Source organism: Stegodyphus dumicola, chromosome 4 (assembly GCF_044657685.1).
Source record: "Stegodyphus dumicola isolate Sdum_Otavi_A_Nest chromosome 4, ASM4465768v1".
In the NCBI taxonomy this organism is placed as follows: domain Eukaryota; kingdom Metazoa; phylum Arthropoda; class Arachnida; order Araneae; family Eresidae; genus Stegodyphus; species Stegodyphus dumicola.
In genome coordinates, this window is record NC_140771.1 from 254,965,913 (window position 1) to 254,982,455 (window position 16,543).

Sequence of the window (16,543 nt, forward strand, 5' to 3'; positions counted from 1 at the left end):
ACCAGTGTCTTTTTGCCCAGTCCGTTCAAAAGTAAACTTTAATTTTTGTGAACCGAAAATTTGGTCTATTTTCTCGTTGGCAGAAGTGCTTCGTTTTGGTGTAGAAACTGTAAATTCAGTCGTAAAAATTATTTTTTAACTGTTTATAATTGTATCTGGTGTTTTATGTTTTTCTGTATTTTACAATTTTTAATGAAGATGTTTTGAGATTTATGTATTTTTGCTTTGCCTCGAAGTGAGTTCAGAAGTGAGAATTGAATTAACTGAATGGGAAATATGTGTAATATAATACTAAATAAAATAATAACTATAATACACGTTCATGATAATAATTAGCTGCCATAACTATGAAAATGTAAAAGAACTGTTCAAGGCGTCTGGTTGAACATTTATTGATGTGAGTAAACTTATGTGAAGCTGTACATAAACCATGAATTGAGATTAAACTCAGAAGAAAATGCTGCAAAGAAAGAATTGATCTTATAAATTAAAAAAACGCAGAAGAATTTGAAGCAATCCGAAATAAATACAAGAACGCGATCGAACTTTACTAGATATATTTGTTATAGTATAGGCAGCATTTAAACTGAGACAAATCTGAACCTAAAAAATTAACAGAACTTTCTTCGTTTACTCAGGAAGCATGTTACTAATTAATTGGGACAATCATCAAACTAAACAAATTTCCACATCAGGAATCTATGCTTTATATATAAAATAGTGATTCACTTTTTAGAGCAAATATATTTAATCAAATAGCAAAACACACTTTGGTTCGAACGCAAGACGGCTTCACATACAGATCCTGCATTTAGAGCTGTTTCACAAGAGTGAAAACTCTGATGTGGACCTCATCTGACTTCCTTGTACACTTATAAAATCATATACATTTTTGATACACTTCATTTAAACTTATTTCCTTGAATTATTCTAACTTAGATAACCAAACCCTCAAGGCAAGCTCAAATTACATTAAAAATGGCAAATTTTGAAACATAAATATATCGATCAATTTTTGTCGTACAGGAGTCTAACTTATTGTATTTTTACTTTTACATAATGTGTATAAAATTTTGCCAAATATAAACATAAGAACCGCGAGACCACATTTAGAAGTAAGATTTCCAGTTATTTGTCTGTAACTGGAAGCATATGACTACGATGAACGACTATGTTATAGCAATCCTGCATACAAATTCCCAAGGTCTGCGGCTAATCGTTTTTGAGTGATACGAGATACATACATACATATGTACTACAGATGTCACGAAAAAAAGTCAAAATGGATATTTCCTTTGAAATATTAATCCCGAAATATTTAACTATTGCAGTACTTCCATTATTTCATACAAGGAAGTAAAAATGGCTAGCATATGACATTCCCTCGTGTAATATACTCATTCGATATATTGATAATGCTGTAAAAGGAAAACTGATCTAAATATCATACCTTTAGTTCTTTTTGTTACAAGCACACCTAAGGGAATATGTTTCCTTTAAGCATTAAAAAAAAGTAATAATTTATTTTCATTTATTTTTTAACTGTCAGTCTACCCATATAAGATAATTAAAACTTTCAGAAAGTAGTAATTTAAGAGAATTCACCATCATCTAGCTTGCAGACCTGTAGAATATTTTCGAACTGGCTTGACAACTCTCCAGAAGCTGAAGGTAAAATCCTTGAACACTGGTAATTCGATCCACCTTTAAATCGCGGTTAACAAGCTACAAGGAAATTTTTCTTGCTTTTTGTTATGTGTAACGTGAATTTGAACCAATATCCCATAGAAAGTCTCCGCGAAGGCATACATCCCTTTAAACAGAAACCTTCGTGCGTTTTGTCAAAATATAAATAATCCAATGCAGACAATATTAACTGGCTTAATATTAATGTTTCTTTAACTTTTCTCTTAAATTTGTATGCACAACGCGATCACGAGAAAGATTGCAAAAATAATAATGCATACTAAAAAAAAATTCTTTTTTTAATGAAATATAATCTTGCTTAATTTTGATAACAAAATATTTTGCTTTAGAAAATGTTTCCAGCCAGTAAAAGTATTATAGATTGAAAGGGAATTCAAGAGATTATTTTGGCGAATCAGGGCAGTAGGTTTATTTTACATGAAATAGTTTCACCTATAAGTATGGTTATTAATATTCCATCAGAAAAAAATGTTATAAGAATGATTTCGAAAAGACTACGGGATTTTATAAAAACCTGTTACATTCCATAAAAGAATAGAATTTTAAACAGTTTTCAACAGAGTCGACTTAAAAATTTTTATGTTGATGTTAATAGGACGACTACAAATTTTCGTATCTTTCCACGCGTAGTAATCAAACTCAAACTTGTATCCAAAATAAAAAATAGGTACTACAGTGCTAACGTAATGCTTTATTTTTATCGCTGTACAATTTATCCAGTTTTTATAAATTTTATTTTGTTTGAAATTATCGAAGAATGGGCACTATTACTCCTTTGCCATATTAAAATAGCCCCACCTCCGTAAAAAAGAATGTTGAAACTTAAAAAATCAGTGCTTCCGTGTGTTGAAACCAGTAAACACGCAGGACGTCAACTAATGTTTCAGAAGGGATGCAGTGGCTAAGACACGCAAAGATCGTTAATAGGTTTTCCTTTCTGTCGATGATCAAAGCACTATCACAGAAATTATTGATACCTCTGGTGTAATGGCTTTCTTGAATGTTATGATTAACTAACATTTAAACAGTACTTAAGGAAAGAAGGGGAAACAAAGGTGGAATTCAAAGGTGGATAGATCTTATTATATACTTAATAAGGCATATCTGAGTTTCTTTTACCTCTAGAAAAGTTTCTTATTTGGGCATGCGAGTTTCTGCAGCAGCAACAATTATCGCAAATGTTTTCTTTGATATGATTTATTTATTTATTTTAGAAAATACTAACCACCATGATGCCGACCGAAGAGGAAAAGAACAAGATAATGCAGGCACAACAAGCCAATCCAGACATTCCTTTGGGCTCGGCGGAGCAAGTTCTTCTGACTCTGGCTTCCATAAGTGAATTGGAAGCTAGATTAAAACTTTGGGCTTTCAGACTTGACTATGAAACGATGGAAAAGGTATAAATTTCTTTTATTTTGTGGTATAAAATATGTAAACTTTAATTTGTTAAAAGTAAATTAGTTTTTAATGAAACTTTAAGAACGATGGCATAAAGGCAATCTTACGTGAATTTTATGCATTCAAGCAGCTTTATGTGAACATTTAAAAGTATATTTTTTTTTTTACAATAAACATAATTGATAACAGCTTTTAACTTAGAATCATTTATACTATAAGATTCTTTTAGTAACTGGGTTGTCTTCCAGTTCAAGCAGTTGGATTACGTACTATATTTAGAGCTGTAACAAATTTAGATGATTGAAAATTTTTATCAGATTCGTTTGCATTCAAAATTTTCTTAGATGAAAAAAACGTTTAAAAGCTGTAGTTTTTTAAAAAATAATAGTCTTAAGAAAAGCAATTTAGGTATTTTAGAATGAATTTCATACGATAGAGTAACCTATGTTTAATTACTGTAACTTCACTTTAATAGTTTTCCATACTGTCGCTTTGATTCATTGATAAATTTCTTTGCTTTTAATTTTATGCTTTGGATACATACTTAATTTTAATACTGTATTAAATAAATTACACTGCATATAATGCTTTAGAAATTTTTAAGTTTCCTCCAATGATACAAATTCTGTAAATTGTTTGCATTTTATCATACAAGTGATGATTAACACGGTTATGTAATGATGAAGAGTATAATTTATATTTTTAATTTTAATTTTATTTAGTTCCTTATTTTTAGTCTTAGGATCATACCAATTTAATTTCAATCCTTTCAATATGCTTTTAATTTTTCAGGAGGTAGCAGAACCTTTGATGGATCTGAAACAAGCCATAGTAGAAATTGAGACAAGTAAAACCTTCCGCGCAGTACTATCTACTGTACTATCAATAGGAAACTTTCTCAATAATTCTAATGTAAGTACTAATATTTTATCAAAATACTCAAATTTGAAAAACAAATTCATTACAACGAATACTTGCAAATCAATAATTTTTAGATGTCTTTTTAAGTACGTAAAATTTCAGTACTATATTGCAGACTTTATTCAGTAAAAATGGAATATCTAACCACTTTAAAAGGACCATTAAATGGAGAAAGGGTTTTTGTCCATTCGCAAATATGCAGCTTCGTCTATGCGTTTCGTTAGTAGCATCAAGCTAAGAAGTAAAATCATTTTTAAAGGTCAATTTTTGTTTTTCTAAATTGCTCTATCATTATTTTTATGACCAGTCAACAATATTAAAATTATATGTAAAATACAGATGCATTTATTATAAACCTAAAAACTTAATTTTATGAACAAGAAAATGTTAAATATCTATCTGTACACATTTCGTGAGTACTATTTTGCTACGATCAGAAATACATGGGAATGAAAATGGGAGAACTAGAAAGTCAGGGGTGTAGCTAGATGGGGGCAAGGGGGCATCTGTCCCCGGGCGCAGAATCCAAGGGGTGCCAAACTGATGTTACAACATTTTAGAATTAAATGTTAGTAGGGGGCGCGAAATCTTCAGTTGTCCCTGGCGCTGAAAACCTTAGCTACGACTCTGTAGAAATTACAGAATAAATCCAAGTTTTAAGTTATAGGTACATTTTGAGACTTGGCGGTAAGATTAAATAAACTTTAAATGGAATTAAATGATATATAATATTGATTAAGATTAAACGAATGTGGATCAATTAATATATAACTCGAACTTTGTGCAGCAATGAGCAGTAAAATTAACAAAAATCAATTCATGAAATGTTTTTGAGTAAAACATTCTTAAAAATTAATGTACAGGTAACACACATGTTCAGTACTTTAAGTGTAAACTTCGGAGCAGAAAACTCGCTTTTGCTTTACTAAAAACGTAATAATACGAGAATACGCAATAATACATAAATTGCAACACATTCAGTGATAAACAACAAACACTCAACTAGTCCCCCAGAGAGGGAAAAATTCGTCCTTGTTTTCACATGGGGGAGGAAAGGAGGGAAAAGGTGAATCACTTTGGTCTCGATCAACTGACTGTGTTGGAATTTTCTCATATAATCTATGAATAATGCAACTCAAAATGACTGTTGCCATTTATAGTGGGGAAACCATTTTAGTTCTTAATAAAATTATATATTCCTTTATAAAAATGTATCTTGTTTGAACCGAACAAAAATGGTTAAGAAATTTATATGATAGATACCATGAAAATTGCACAATTAATTCAAAATTTCAGCACTAGGTAATAAAATACCAGTGAGATAGCCAAAGGAAGAAAGTTTCGAATTCCTAGCTTCGGTTTTACTTGTAATTCAAAATTACCTTCTAATAAACAGATTATATTCTTTATAAAATTTATCAATGCTTAAAATTTTCTTCATTTTCATAAGTTTAGATTTTTGTATTTAACCCTTTGAGGGGCGCTATATAAAATAATTTAAACTGTGGTAAAATTTTGCATGAACTATAACTTATGGACCCTAAGGGCACAAAATTGAGACTTAAAAAAAATCTAGAGCGAAATCCTGAATTTTGACAGCCGGTATATATTTTATACCAGCGCCCCTCTAGGACAATTTTTTTCCAGGTAGCTGCCAACTGGTAATCTTTGTTTTTTAAATTAATTTGGGGTATTTTTGATGTGCGTCTGTAGTGATGAGTGCTTGAATATAATTATGTAAGTCTAAAGACAATTTTTTTTTTAAATACAAAATTTATGTTTTTATGCACTTTGATGATTCAACCCAGCTGAACATACTTATGTAAAATATGGGTAAAATGCTTTTCAACTTGATTTAAATTCAATATTATTTTATAAAAAAAATTAGCAAATATAACACTGCATGTGTAAATCGTATCATGCTGTAACTGAACTAGTATAATATTACAAGCAGATGTAACTCAGCCGAAAATTTAAAAAATTGGAAAATGAAGCACTACTCAGTTGAGAAAGTATGTTGCATATTTGAAGTTGTATTTTATGCTTTAGATAATATGTGAAAAACACCATGCTTCATACTATGATACGAAGAATCGGCCCCCTCTCCACGCACACACACTTTAGATCATCGAGGACCGTAAGGGTCCCTTTTTTTATTTTTTGTAAATATAGGTTGTAATATATCCTTTTGTTCAGGAAGAAACGCCATTAAACAATTTTATTATCTGATACACCTCAAAGCTCTTATTCTGATTTTCAACCCCTTTGGCTTCATAGGGGCTCTTTTTAAACTTTTGGATAAATTTTAGTTTGCATCTAAAACGGGCCTTAGAAATATTTTTCCTCCTTTCACGAACTGTGAAAATTTATTTCCGAAACAATCTATTTGTATCAACCAGAGCGCAAATTTCTCTTGTGTTCTCTAGTTTTTCATCTGAAATTAACAAAGAATTAAAAAGAATTTCTCTAAAGAATAAAAGCATGCTTTCAAACTAGCAGTTTTTGTGATTACACTATGAGATGGACCTTAAGTACATTTCCATTTTAAGTGAGCTTTCCCTTTGTGTGATCTTATCACACCTCACAAAGGGTGTGACTCCCGAATGACAAATTGGTTGTCAATCACCTCTTTCCATTTTCTTGCATTCTAGGATTTTGGAAAACAGGAAGCAACAAGTGTCTTTTGGGGACTAGCATGCTACGTTTAACCCCGACAATTGTGTAAAGTTTTGACCCCAGACGGAAATTTTGAAATCGATGAGTCTTTCTCTTGGGAAAGGGATTAAGTGTTGAAATAAAAATTTTAGCTATACACAGACGAATGAAACTTGAGTACACAAAAAGAATAAATGAAACTAATATACTTGTATTCAGTCCTAGCGTAGCGTCAGTAAACTCCCCATTCCTCCATGAACATAATATTTAATCCTAAATGACTTATAAATTAATCATGAAAAATTATTACATCACAAACTGTTACAATAATAAAGAAATTCTGTCATGTCACAGAGTAGAAAAGGAGAAGACTGGTGCTGCCATCTATTGGCGTGGTACCCTCAGTGTGGGCGCCGGTATATATTATATACCGGTTTTAAAATCGTATAAATAATCGTCTGTTAATTATCACTTCTGACTGAAATGAAGTAAATATATAAGATTCAGCATGTGTACGTCATATATTTGCAGATTTTGAATTTTTTCTTTCCCTCCAATAGAATTTATCAATCTTCCAACATGATACCTTGGAACGAGGTATATTAATGTCATAACTGTAAAATATTGAGCATTCATAGGGTGATGCTGCCATTTAGAATTGAAAGAAAACACTAGACACTTACAATTATAGCTTTTGGTGTAGAAAAATTAGCATTTTTTCGGAGGTTAAAAAATTGGCAAACAACCGGTATATATTATATACCAGTGCCCTTCAAAGGGTTTTAAACATACTGTCAACTTAATGCACAGTCCATCTGTTTACTCCTTTTTTATAATTATACCTATTCTAGAAGGATTCTTATCTTTTCTTTCAGGCTAAGGGATTCAGCATCGAGTATTTGAGTAAAGTTCCAGAGGTCAAAGATACTATCCATAAGCATTCTCTGCTTCATCACATCTGCACTATTGTGATGGAGAAATTCCCAGATTCTACGAATCTTTACTCGGAATTTGGCGCAGTCACGCGAGCTTCCAAGGTATTGTTTCTCCAATTTTTAATTAATCAGTTTGTTTATTTTATTAATGCAACCATGAAGTTTTTTTTAATAAATACAGTCAAAAGTCGTTAATCCGGACTTGTCAGGACTTCGGCGATTCTGGATTATCGATTTTTCCGGATTATAGATCATCAGTTTAAATCTTGTAAGATGGCATGCAGAAATTGTAAACTTAAATATATGAAACCGTAATTTATGAAATAAAGAACAATTATGATCTAAAGGGTATCAAAATTTACAAAAAAAAAAAAGGCTCAATATTTATTTGTTTACTTTATTAAACATTTCTTTCAATGTAAGTTGTTCGAGTTGCTTCGCTTTATGTGATAATACTTTCTCTTTAATTCTATAAACAGACATAAATTTTTCTTCAGTTACAAAGTTCCGCTGTTTAAGTCCTATAATTGCTGTGTCGACAATACCGACTAATCTGTCAATCGAAATTTTTTCGTTTTCGATAACCTCTGTGTCACTTTCTTCGCTATCGGAAGTGAATTATAATGACGAGGAATTTGATTTAAATCATATCAAAGACGGAGTACATTGAGATGAAATGCTACATTTAGAAAGGAATTATAAGCCAAATGAAATAAAAACATCTGCCCTGATGATAAGGATAGTGCTGACAGATCAACTTCCAATTCATTGCGCGGCGTGGCGTTTCCCACCCCCACCCGCCGCAGAGCAGCGTGAAATTGATAAACAGATTTCGGAATGGTTAGAGAAACAAAGGATATGCCTTTATCCATTTTTGTAGCAATTCCACTTTTTGTTTGATGGAAACATACTTTCGCTTTGTAGATCCTTTACATATTAGTAAATATATATCGGAAATTCTATTTGACATAATCCAAAGTTCAAGCTTACTTTTATAAAACTGCTCTAACAGTCTGCAAAAAATAATAAGCGGATCCAATTCAAAGATTAAGGAACAACGCAATCTGCAACATTAACTGAATTAGATAATTTTAGCTTAGCTTATAGCGTCCGTTATACATTAAACGTGCATGCGTAAACGTATTATGCGCATGCGCCCACGCGTATTCGCAGCCGTAAAGGTCTTAATTATGGGTGTCCGAATTAATGACTTTTGACTGTATACAGCTTATTTTGTGTTAAATGCACTAGGTAAAAGGCCATCCAATACACGTTGCTGACATTTCTAGATCACAGCGATATTATTAATAGATCAGTTATCCTTTAGCTGTTATTATAGCCGTTTTCATTCAAGGTAGGCTTTTAAGGGTTTTTTCTGATTACTTCTGTATCATCCAAGAATCTAGATCAGCCTAAAGACATATGATCAGCCTCATTTGGATTGGGGCTTTGAAGTTAGTGTATTCTTTAAATCATAACTGAAGTGGTAAAAAAAAAGAAGGCAAGATCAGAGATATCATTTTGTGAACGGATGTAATTTTATGGCTGAAGCAAGAAAAGACCTACCCAGACCACTATCACAGCATGGGAGTATCGTTATCGTCCTGAATGTTTGAAAGAAATCAGATTACAAAATCCAGAGACTCAAATTAAGGATGAAAGTACAAAATAGGAGAAACAGAATAAGGCCATTATTACGCCATCACCTTCAAATTTTTCTACAGGCAAAACATGCCTGCAAATGCCATTCGTAGCCATCTACCTAGGCACTTCTGCTGTGAAACTACAGGCCATATACAGTAATTTACCTCTCTCATTTATTCACAGTCGCGAATGAATTTATTTGAACCATTCCAATTTGTATGGAAACTTGCAGATTAGATGTAAACCTTAAAAGCAGCAGTAAAACAAAACTGGAATTTTCTTCTTCAGATAAATCTGATTTCTCTCTCCCAGCATCTGATATTTTTGCACTTGATACCTTAATACTATTCTAACATACTACACTACCGCTTAAAGCACTTTCTTGCTTAACTTATCTGCTAAATCTCCAGCAGCTAAAACATTGAGTTTCATCCAGCTATGGGAAAGCTGGTGTGAAAAAAGAGAGGAGAGGCAACAGCTTTGCATGTTAGACAAGCAGTACAGTAGTCCCTAGTAGTTTTTTAATAGAAAAGTAGAAAAGAAGGAAGTAGTCTTAAGCCGGGAGTTCTCAACTTGGTGAGGTCTCTGAACAGTTTAGTGGTATACGGCCTTTGCTGCTCGTCATTTAGAATTACTTCTGAGTCCTGGGTTCTGCATAAGCTGATGAGGTCGTAATTTTTCATTTTTTTTGCTAGCACTAAATTAACTATAAAATAAAAGATGATTGTAACATAAAACTGATATTCTTCTTTTTTGATAAACTCTAATTCGTTTCTGATAATGTTATTTTCATTATAGGCAGATTTTGATGAAGTAGCGCAAAACTTAGTCAAAATGGAAGCCGAATGTAAAGCATCATGGGAATACTTGAAAGCTGTGACGAAACACGACGGCATACCCATCAGTAAATCTAGGTGAGCATGAATTTATTAAAATATAAATTTCGAAGAATGAGGAAAAATCAAAGGATATTATACCAAATTAATACAAAAGAGGATATTCTTCTGGTAATGCCTTGGCATTTTTTCTTTCACTCTATGGCTTTTTATTTTAGCCCAAAAGGACTATTATTCTTGAAAGGGCATTTTGCGTCGAATCACTAAAAGTGTTGAATCATTTTTCAAATTGTTGCCACCAAATATTATTGCTCTGAATTGTATTTAAATAAATTAATAATGAAGAAATGAATGATGAAGAATAAATAATGAATAAATATTAAAGAATCTGCGTTAATGTATGTCTCGCATTGTGAAAAACCTGCGGTATCTCGAGCCATCAAATTTTGAATAACGTGGTTCTTCACCCGAACGTAGACACCGAGAAACCCGGATTTTGAGTCTTGAATTTGTTTTATTATCTATTTCATATTTTGTAAAACTTTACTGAATTTTTTTGATTAAAAAACTCAACGACTTCAAGACGAGCAGCGGCAACACTGAACGGAATGAAACACTTTTATCTCCAGCTCGCGAGACTGTCTGTAGGAAATTCTGAAGATATGCTGTTTTTAAATATATTTAGTCCAAAGCATCGTTAGCCCAAATGCTCTCAAAACTGCTTTCAAAACGTGTACATGTGTGTAAATGAAAACAATTTTTTTTTTTTTTTTTTTCTTTCCTCAATGTTTGTAGTGTCTTTTACAACTTGGTATTTGTCAACAGATAAAAATCTCGACAACGTATTGACTCGCACACTGCATCTCTATTGAGTTTTGGTTGATTCTCCTGTAGAGACATTAGGTTGTTTTGAAGCACATGATGTGAAAAATGTTCAGTGCCCTCACCAGGACTCGAACCTGTCCCTCTCGAATAAACGCCAAGTGTGCTACGGACTCACGAAGGCAAGCAGAAAGGAGGGATACTTTGATACTTACGATGGCCTTATACTCTACTTTGATACTTAGGCTGGCCTCGGTGCGATATCTATCATGCTCTTACCAGCACCTTAATTATGCCTGGGTAGGGCAAACCGCGCATGAAGATCTTGTCTCGTTGAGCGAAGCTCAATGAAATTGGACGCCTGGGTCATACCACTATCCCAATGTAGCAGTTTACTCTATTTTACAAACGTTGAGTATAGCATGGGAATGGTAAGAGTAGTAATGAAGTTCAAATGGCTGTAAAGAATTAGCAAAGGTGAAAGGCATAACTTGTGAGGAAGTTGATACAAACAAAAATGAAAAGATAAAGCGAGACAAGCCAGTTCGGTGTAAGATTTCGGGAGTGTAGCAGGTTAGATGTGTCGCCATCTGGTGAGAACAATAGGAACCTCAGAGTAAAAACGCATCAAGGCTTAATTTTCTGTTTCTGCGAATTCAAGAGTTATCTTCACTGCTTCGATGGCTACAGCTAGTTTTTCTGTGCTAGTTTTCGAGTGCTTAATTCTGTCGGCAATACTATTCATCTCTCAAATGAAATTAAAAATTTTGGGATCTTGAAAGATTTTGGGAATTTTCTATTTTTGAGATCTTCAAGGATTGCATTTTCGGGAATATTTCATGGCATATCTTTAAGTAATTTTGATTGATTGATAATTAAATTGTTAAGTATGGAATTCGATGCTAGCCTTTTTTAGAAATTCTACTGCGCTTGCATGGTCTTCTTCTGTGTTAGTAATTAGATAAACTTTGCGCTCTTTCATCTGTGTTTCATACTCGTGCTTTAAAATTTGGGCAATCAAGACTTTTTGAAGGTCAATCCAGTCTAAATCTTCCTGGGTGATAACAATTGGCGGAATTTTGTTCACAATTTTTCATTCTTTCCTGCTTCCATCCTATCATTTTCTCCTGCATTATTTAGGGGTTCGAAACGATTTGTTTGTTCAATTTCTTCTAATTCCGTAGAATTTAAATCTGGTTTACAGGTTTTGTAAGGGAGTTTCCATTCTGGTTCCTTATTATTTTTAGCTGCATCTGCGACTGTTTTCTTTTCAAGTTCTTTCCTAGCTTCACTGATGATTTTAGAAAGTCTGTTGTGGTCTGCTACACTATCTAAATAATTTTTCTTGTTTCCTTCTCTGAAGCAGAAGATATCACTTTGTTCTGTCATTCGGTCATGGGAGCTACCTAGAATTTCCTCGAAAATTGCCTCTCGTTTTTTGTTCATTGAGTACATAATTTTCTCCTTCCATTATTCCTTTAATTAAGTTAGGGAAAATGTTTTTATATTTTTCCATTATGGCTTCGAAGTGTTTAGTTCTGGGGGTCGCTGTCACGATTTTCTCTGAGTTAATTTTAGTTCTTTCCTTCTGCTGGGTTTTACTATTCTCAGCTGGGCTAGTTTTGATAAAGTTTTTAAATTTAGCGCTATTCTTATAGGAGGTAGAGTAACCCGATTCAGGTCCATTTCACTATCACTATCAGGCCTACTCCAAAGACGATCTGCTGGTTTTTTGGCTGCCAGAATGCAAAAAGATCAAGGATACTTATATGACAGTTCAAGAAGCACAACCTTCACGTACGAAAATTCACCTCGGAATCGCATGAAGATCTTTAAACTCTGTGAGTAAAGGAAATTAGAAGTAAATTAGGCCCATGCCTGTGAGAATTGAAACTCTGAGAAAATAAAATAAATGTGAAACAGCGGAAAGGAATATGCCAATTATTTAGATATTGTATGCAAAAAGATGAATAGCATACGAGCGGAGATTAAAGTCTTCTTCCAGGAGTTCGTACCTGAAATTATCTGCATAATTAGAAAGGTGGGAGAAAAAATTCCCCACTTTTAAAGAGCGACTGGTAATTAGGGGATCCAGTCATCAAAACCTGGTGACAAAGAATCATCATCCATCACCTTTTAGCTCGGACGCCACTGTACAGTCATTAGGAATTTTCAATGTCAGGAAACTGAAGAAATGTCCTCGCCGGGACTCGGGCCGAGTGTGCTAACCGTTACACAACGAAGGCATACCGGAAGGAGAAAGAAAGGCAATTTCTTCTAAATTGTTCAACTGACAGAGATCTTAATTTCTTCTAATCATAATAAGTCTTCATTTTTACCTTGTTCCTTAGATTTTTTTTCTGTAGTTTCTTTTTGCAGTTCTAGTTCCTTCCAAACTTTTTTTTTTCTTCAAGAGCAAATAGTCTAAAAATTTCATATTTAAATTGTGGAACATATCCATGGAATATTTTAGATCGTGTTTTTTCATTTATTGTTTATGTTTGTATTCAAGAATTCTACGATAGGGAAAACTTCGTTCTATAGCAATCGTTATATATTTTATTTCTGTAGAAAAATTCCTTTTTTCCCCCTCTACCTATGCAACAATACTTGATGAACATTGCTCACAGAACATCGAAAAATATCAAAGTATCGTAAACTTTAGGATAGACTGGAATTACTAAACATAATGAATACTGAAGAATCTTCCTAAGAATTAAAAAAAACGCATCTAAAAATTTCGGATTGCAGTATAACACCCACAGGGACGATTTATCTTTAAAGAAGTACAAAAGGCAATAAAATTTTTTAAAAAAGGATTCTGAATTAATTATATATGACATTAGAAAACTCATGTATATCGCCTGCATATATATGTATTAAAAAATCTATAAAAGATATTAGTTCGGTATATGAATTTAACATATTTGGATTTAAATCAATCAGATTGAAAGCTAAAAATTGTATTATTAAAAACTGAGTTTATGCTTTTTTATTTTTACTTCGTTGATCAATACCTGCTTAAATTTGTAAGCTGTTTAAATTTTGGGTTATAAAAGTATTTTATTTCCGGCACTGGCAATACATTGTTTTAAAATAGCTGAGGTTATTGATTATATTCGAAATGTGCAATTTGCTGAATGGCAACTGGTGAGGAATACTGGCACGCGGAAATTAAAAATGTTTTATTTCAAACGGTGATAACAAATTGCTTTCAAATCGCTGAGTTTACCAAAGCTTCATTAAATTCGCATAAACTATGAAATAAAAAGAAAAAGAAATTTAAGATTCAGATTCCAAGATGCACATGTTTGGGTGCAGGACTACAGTATTGCCTTTTTCCTAAGGCAGTACTTTCCTAAAGCATAACATCATGAACAGATAAACAAACATACATACATGTATATGACATATATAAACAGATTCTTCATTATTTAGTGTGAGAGATAAGCAAGATGATCCTATTTCCGAATAGCATTTTTTCTTGTTACCAAACTGAAAAACGTTCCGCGTTTATTTGCTTCTTCATTAAAACAATTTTTATTCAAATCTCGGGTGACTTTTTAATTTATTAGAAAATTCTCTTCAGTCTTTTGAGGTTAATATCGAGTACCCTTGGTTTACAGCAAAATACATTTCTTAGTTTTAACCCATTTTACCATAGTTAAATGTAACCCTTTTATGTATTCTTAATGTCTTTTCAGATTATGTGATTTTCTAAATGACTGTGCCGAAAGGATCGTAGTACTAGGAATAATTCATAGAAGAGTTCTGAACAGGTAAGACATTATTAAGTTGAAATCGGACTAATAAAATATACTAGCTTCATTTTGATGTACAATCCAATTTTCTAACAGATTATCACTGAGTCTGAATTCAATGACAGAGTTCTGAGAAGGTTTAAATAAACCTTTTTATTCATTGAGATTCTGAACGTCTTGTGCTTACAAATCAGCCAACCATTTGTAGTGAGATAAGGTAAAGGTAATTTTAAGCTAAAACTAAGCTGGTATCCCAAAGTTTTACAAATCAAATTAACGCGAAGCTGGCTCGCAAATTTAACTGGCGTAGATATTTAAATGTAGGCAATTACTGTATAAAGTGGCCTCGAGAGGCAGAACACGCTCTGCCTTAAAGCCCCGAAACCTTCATTTAAATACTATGTCTATGTCTATGTCTTATCACTTAGAGGCAATCAACCATTAACGGCCTTTACCAATATATGATACTTGACTTAAATACTGAAAGAATCGAGTAAGTTGTATCCAATAATATAAAAATAAAATTTCATAAAAATTATTTTTCTGATAAGCAATAATTGGTAAGTAAAATGATGAAAAACACAATTTGTAGTACATTGAACCATTTCACAAGAGTAAAAACTATTTACACACAAAGTCTACCTGCTTTGGCAGGAACAAAGTCCATAGCACTTTGATAAGTAAATCTATACGTAAAGAAAATGAAGTAAAATCTTGCCTAAGTAAGAAGAAAACGAATATATATATAGTATATATATATTACCACCAACTATTATGGTTTAAATACTATCTCTTTCTACCTCATTTATATTATGGTGGGGAATCGGGAACGAGAAGTAACAGTAAAGATCTGTTATAAATTGATCGTTTGCGCCGTTAGGTGGTGCTCCGAACATCTTGTCTCTGTTGATGTTCTGTAACTTGCTTTTAGTTTAGATGGAGATCGAAGGTGTTAAGCCTAATAATGATGAAGGCGTTTGCCTAACAATAATGCTTGTAACCATTGTATTATATTGTAAATAAAATGTGTGTATTAATAAGGAGAAGAAATGATCATATACCTCTGGAACTAATGCTCTCTGATAGTAACCGGAATTAGTTACTAGAAGATCCAAAACGCAAAATAATTCATTATTTCAAATAATAGGAACCTTACAGAATTTTATTATAAAACTTGCAAAATCATCAAGATATAGCTGCAAGAAAGTTACTGGAAATTAACTACGTAGTAAACAAAATAGGTCACTTTTTTTTAATAATATGAAGTAAATTTTATTAATTTAAAATATAAAAAAAAAAGCTAGTAATTTGTAAATGTGAATGGTGTTATTGCACAAAGTCACTAAAAAAAGTACAAAACAAATGTACAATCCGAAACCACAGAAGAAGAAAAATTGCCAAATTTTATAAACGTGTAATTTTTGAAAATAAAATTTATTAATTTTTCAAAGAGTTTGATATATAGTAACATATTATTATAGGTTGCATTGCTTTCCGCACAGATCAAACAACTGGAATTTGACGTTCCGTAAGATTAATATTTTTTAACTGAGCCAAATGATAAAAGTAAGTAGGAAGCCAATTTAATTTACAGTGATATAATTAAAGGAAATGGCAAAATCAAAATTCAAATTAACGAGTCAACTGTGCCTAGAAGATATAATTCAAAAGAGTGTAGAGTCATTAAGTTTCTTTGAAGCAGGAGAGGTAAAAAATGCGCATTGCCCTCTCGGAAACTGGAATCCTGTATCTCTCGAATATGAGACGGTCGACATGTTGGCCAAAGAGGCTATGGGTTGCTCTTTGGCTATTGCTATAGGTGATGCCGGGGATGCTTTCGATGTTCAAGCATCAAAAAGAA

The 16,543-nt window shown here is 32.5% G+C and overlaps 1 protein-coding gene across 1 annotated transcript in view; it reads left to right on the forward strand.

Moving 5' to 3' along the window:
* Window positions 1-16,543, forward strand: part of LOC118187467 (FH1/FH2 domain-containing protein 3-like) — a 237,732-nt gene that overhangs the window by 198,013 nt on the left and 23,176 nt on the right. Inside the window, exons 30-34 of the mRNA XM_085816229.1 lie at window positions 2,922-3,107; window positions 3,901-4,020; window positions 7,560-7,721; window positions 10,062-10,177; window positions 14,626-14,700. Of these exons, the coding sequence (XP_085672355.1) occupies window positions 2,922-3,107; window positions 3,901-4,020; window positions 7,560-7,721; window positions 10,062-10,177; window positions 14,626-14,700 (659 nt within the window). The remainder of the gene's footprint in view (window positions 1-2,921; window positions 3,108-3,900; window positions 4,021-7,559; window positions 7,722-10,061; window positions 10,178-14,625; window positions 14,701-16,543) is intronic.